The sequence below is a fragment of the Cebus imitator genome, unplaced genomic scaffold, assembly GCF_001604975.1.
Source record: "Cebus imitator isolate Cc_AM_T3 unplaced genomic scaffold, Cebus_imitator-1.0 Scaffold234, whole genome shotgun sequence".
Classification (NCBI taxonomy): Eukaryota; Metazoa; Chordata; class Mammalia; order Primates; family Cebidae; genus Cebus; species Cebus imitator.
In genome coordinates this window covers 2,540,538-2,544,412 of record NW_016107549.1, presented here as the reverse complement: position 1 = coordinate 2,544,412, position 3,875 = coordinate 2,540,538, and the positions used below count along the sequence as shown (strand labels likewise).

The following is a 3,875-nucleotide window of genomic DNA, read 5'->3' as shown; positions in this document are numbered from 1 at the left end:
TCTTTATTTCTAACAGCTGTTATGCCTTACATGAAAAAATCCTTGAGAAAACAGCTTTGAGACATTTTCCAGAAAGGGGAAGTCAATGAAGCTCCCTCTTGTGGTGAGGGCGATATTAACATCCACACACCCCGTCTGACACTGGATTTCTGAGTTGTGCTGAGACCTGAGAGTGGAAAACAAGTCAGTTTTTCCTCTGCTCTCACACAACACGGAATACTTCTGTGACCAAATGAAAATATTTGAGGAGCGTTCTCCACATACCAAGCAAAGCATCTATTCTGCAACTGACTCCAGCTGGATGTTTTCTAACACTTTCTACCCTTTACATAAGGTACAAAACTACCTCAGAAATCATCTGTCCGTGTGTCCTGGTTTGCCAACAATAATCCTTGATTGTATCTGTTGTCCCAGCATAATTTTTCATAGATCCTCATTTCCTTGCCATGATTATCCGTGTCTGAACAATGAATATATGTGAGTACTTTCACACATAAGCGAAATTAGGTTTATTAAAAGAAGCTTCTAGAAATGTTCAAATCTCAATACCTGATTTGCCTTATCACAAGTTATGGCTGTGCTTATTTCTCCAGGCAATATTCACTGAATATTGAATTTCTCATTGTAAGGTGTGGAGCAATGAAGACGCCCAAGAGGCTGGGCTCACACCTGTAATCCCAACACTTTGGGAGGCTGAGACTGGAGGATCTTTTAAGCACAAGAGTGCTTAACCTGAACAACCAAATGAGACCCCCACCTCCACAAAAAATAAAAAACTAGTCAGGCATGGTGGCATGCACTTGTAGTCTCACCTACTTGGGAGGCTGAGGTGGGAGGATTGCTTGAGCCTGGGAGGTTGAGGCTGCAGTGAGCAGTGACCGCACCAGTGCATTCCAGCCTGGGTGACAGAGTGAGACCCTGTCTCAAAAAAAGATGCCTAAGACATAATTTCTATGACAGAATTTCTCATTTACAGCTTCCCCTGAGACCATCTTTCATTTCAGTAAACCTTGCTCTTTGGGGGTTAGATGTGAGATGAAAGTGTCATGCTATATAATGTTCCCTGGCTCAGTCCTACACAGCGTGTCCTGAAAAATGGGTCTTCAGTCACTGTCAATGCACCAGGGATAGATATACATAGTACTGAAAGGCGCTAAATATTTAGTAAGTTCTGGCTTGGTTAGCTCCCTTACAAGGAAAACCTTGCAGCAGTCCATTGCAGTGTGAGGAAGCCTTGGCCATGCCTCATCATATTTCCCGCCCCCTAGAGGACATCTGCCTCTCTCTCCTGGTGCAGTCGTGCCTGGCCGTGTCTGGGCTCCCCTCCTGCTCTGAGGCAAGCGCATGTCCCCATTGAACACTGAGTCTGAAATTCCCTGCACACGCTTGTGATCCCGTGCGGAAGGAAGGAGCAGGGACAGCCCCTTGACTGAGGAAGCTAACAGTGCCCCTTCTAACAATAAGGAACAAGTCTGGCTGAAATGCAAATATCCAATTTGCATTTCAGGGCGCAAGGAGGGCGCTTGCTTAGAGAGGCTGTTAGCTTAGAGATGCTGTGGCCAGAACAGGTCAGACTTGATCTGCGGAGCTCGGTTACCCCGGGCTTCTGCTGTCACTCAGGATGGAGGAGGCGGGGCCTGGTGCCCCATCCAGTCAGGAGCGCTGGGGCGGGGCCCTGCCTATTGTCCGTCCTAGAAAGGAGGAGGGGTCCGCTCCGTTGTTGCTGCGCAAGCTGAGGGCGGGCTCTCGGCTTTCTTGCTCCGAGAGGGACCCTTCCACCAGGGCTTCTGTCGCTCTGTATCCTACACTGTGACCTACACTAGTCGCAGGAGACACACAGAGGACGCCGGAACGTCCTGGAAGCCGAAAAATGGTGCGTGTGAGAGACCTGGCGTCTGGGCGACTGGGAGGAGGGGCAGGAACCGGCGGTGGCGGGTGCCGGGCCTCCACGCGGTGACACGGTGGTCTGGGACCGAGTCCCGTGGCGCAGCTCGGCCCTCGGTACCCTCGGCCGCAGGGTTTGGCTGGGCCGGCAGCTGGGACCCCTGGCGTACTGTCCCATACCTGCGCAGCGACTGCAGCCCCGGCCCCAGAGCCCTCTCTGGTCAGCTCCGTGCCCGCAGCCCCGCGTCTCCCCACATTATGCCGGAGCCATGGGGGGATCCCTCCTCGGGTGTGGGGTTCGTGTGGGAGGAGCAGCGGTCTGTGGGGCTCCCAGCCCCCACTTTCTCCTGTTAAACATTAAACTGGCCGGGCGTGGTGGCTCACGCCTGTAATCCCAGCACTTTGGGAGGCCTAGGCGGGTGGATCACGAGGTCAGGAGATCGAGACCATCCTGGCTAACACGGTGAAACCCCGTCTCTACTAAAAATGGAAAAATTGGCGGGGGTATAGTGAGGCAGGAGAATCGCTTGAACCCGGGAGGCGGAGGTTGCAGCGAACCGAGATCGTGCCACTGCGCTCCAGCCCGGGCGACAAAGCGAGACTCCCATCTCAAAAAATAATTATATATATACATATATATATACTGAGATATGTTAACAAAGATTTGATTTGAGCAAACATCAATTCATGAATGAGAAACACCCAGTCCTGGCTTGTGGTTTGTCAACGGAAAAAGCCAAACTATGTAAAATAAAGAAGTTTATTCAGAGCCTGTTGGAAATAAGAGCTCGGAGTTGGAAATAAGAGCTCAGAGTCGCAAGGAAAACTAGCACTCAGCAAGGCAAATGTACTTCTGCAGGCGGGTGCTACTCGTAAGTCTGGCCACCAGGAGAGCACCCCAAACAAAGGAGGGAAGGGGTTCTTACGCTAACACAGTCAGTCCATGCTACCGTGTCCTGTCTCCACTGGCTGGAGTCAGAAGACACAATCTAAGCTGATCCCGATTGGCTATTTCAAAGAGAGCAGAGTTGTGGGTCACAGCGGCAGGCAAGGCAGTTTCAGCAGGAGGAGCTCTTTCAGAGTGAGGAACTAAGGGCAAAGGGGACTCTTTCCCAATAAGAAACAGGTGTGGGTTACAGATTAGGACTGGTGGGAAGGTTGTTTACTGTAACTGGGGGGAAGAGGAACAAAGAACAAGGAAGTTAGGCTTTGAAAATAGAAAATGAAGAACAGGGAAGTGGAACAAGCTGAACATTTGAAGAAGAATTTACTATATCTAACAGCCGAATAGGAGAGACTTTGGCCCAGGGAAACACAACCCCAAGAAGCCTGGAGTAAGTGGTCCCTAAGCAGCTCATGGCAGTTTGGTTTTATTCATTTCATGGAGACAGGAATTGTAGGAAAATCATGAATCAATGCCTGGAAGGTGTAAGTTACTTACACCAGCCTGGGCGACAGGAGACTTTCAAATAAAAGCAAAAGTACCTTCCCAGCTAAGTGAAGCGACGGGCTCTTGGCCGAGGAGATCTCCACGAAACCCTGAAAACTGAGTTCCTCTGTATGACAGGCTGGGAGGTGAGACAGGCCTCCTTATACCCTCTCCCTTTAGGAGTTTAGATGCAGCAACTGATACATTCATGTAAAGATAGACATCATCAGACTGGAAAAATGAACTCCTTGGGGCAATAAGATACCAAATTACAAATAAGACACCAAATTACAAATAAGACCTAAGTCAAGCCTTATAGTTCTTAAAATCTAGAGAAACAGATCTGTTTTTTTGGCTGGGATGGAATCATGTGGCAGATAACAGACCCCCTTCATTACTCCTTCCTACTTCCTCCAAATTTTATTGAAAATATATACATTTAGGCCAGGCATGGTGGCTCAAACCTGTAATCCAAGCACTTTGGAGGCCAAGGCGGGTGGATCACCTGAGGTCGGGAGTTCAAGACCAGCCTGACCAACATGATGAAAGCCCATCTTTAAAA

The 3,875-nt window shown here is 49.4% G+C and overlaps 1 protein-coding gene across 3 annotated transcripts in view; it reads left to right on the top strand.

Moving 5' to 3' along the window:
- Positions 1-1,674: 1,674 nt before the first annotated feature.
- The window catches only part of LOC108282060 (zinc finger protein 69-like), a 35,412-nt gene continuing 33,211 nt past the window's right edge, over positions 1,675-3,875 (top strand). The window contains exons 1-2 of one of the 3 annotated variants that reach the window (XM_017497826.2): positions 1,675-1,873; positions 2,547-2,756. In XM_017497826.2, the coding sequence (XP_017353315.1) occupies positions 2,730-2,756 (27 nt within the window). In that variant the 5' untranslated portion in view covers positions 1,675-1,873; positions 2,547-2,729. Of the gene's footprint in view, positions 1,874-2,429; positions 2,757-3,875 lie in introns of those variants that run through there. The other 2 variants (XM_017497827.2, XM_017497825.2) reach the window with 2 other exon arrangements.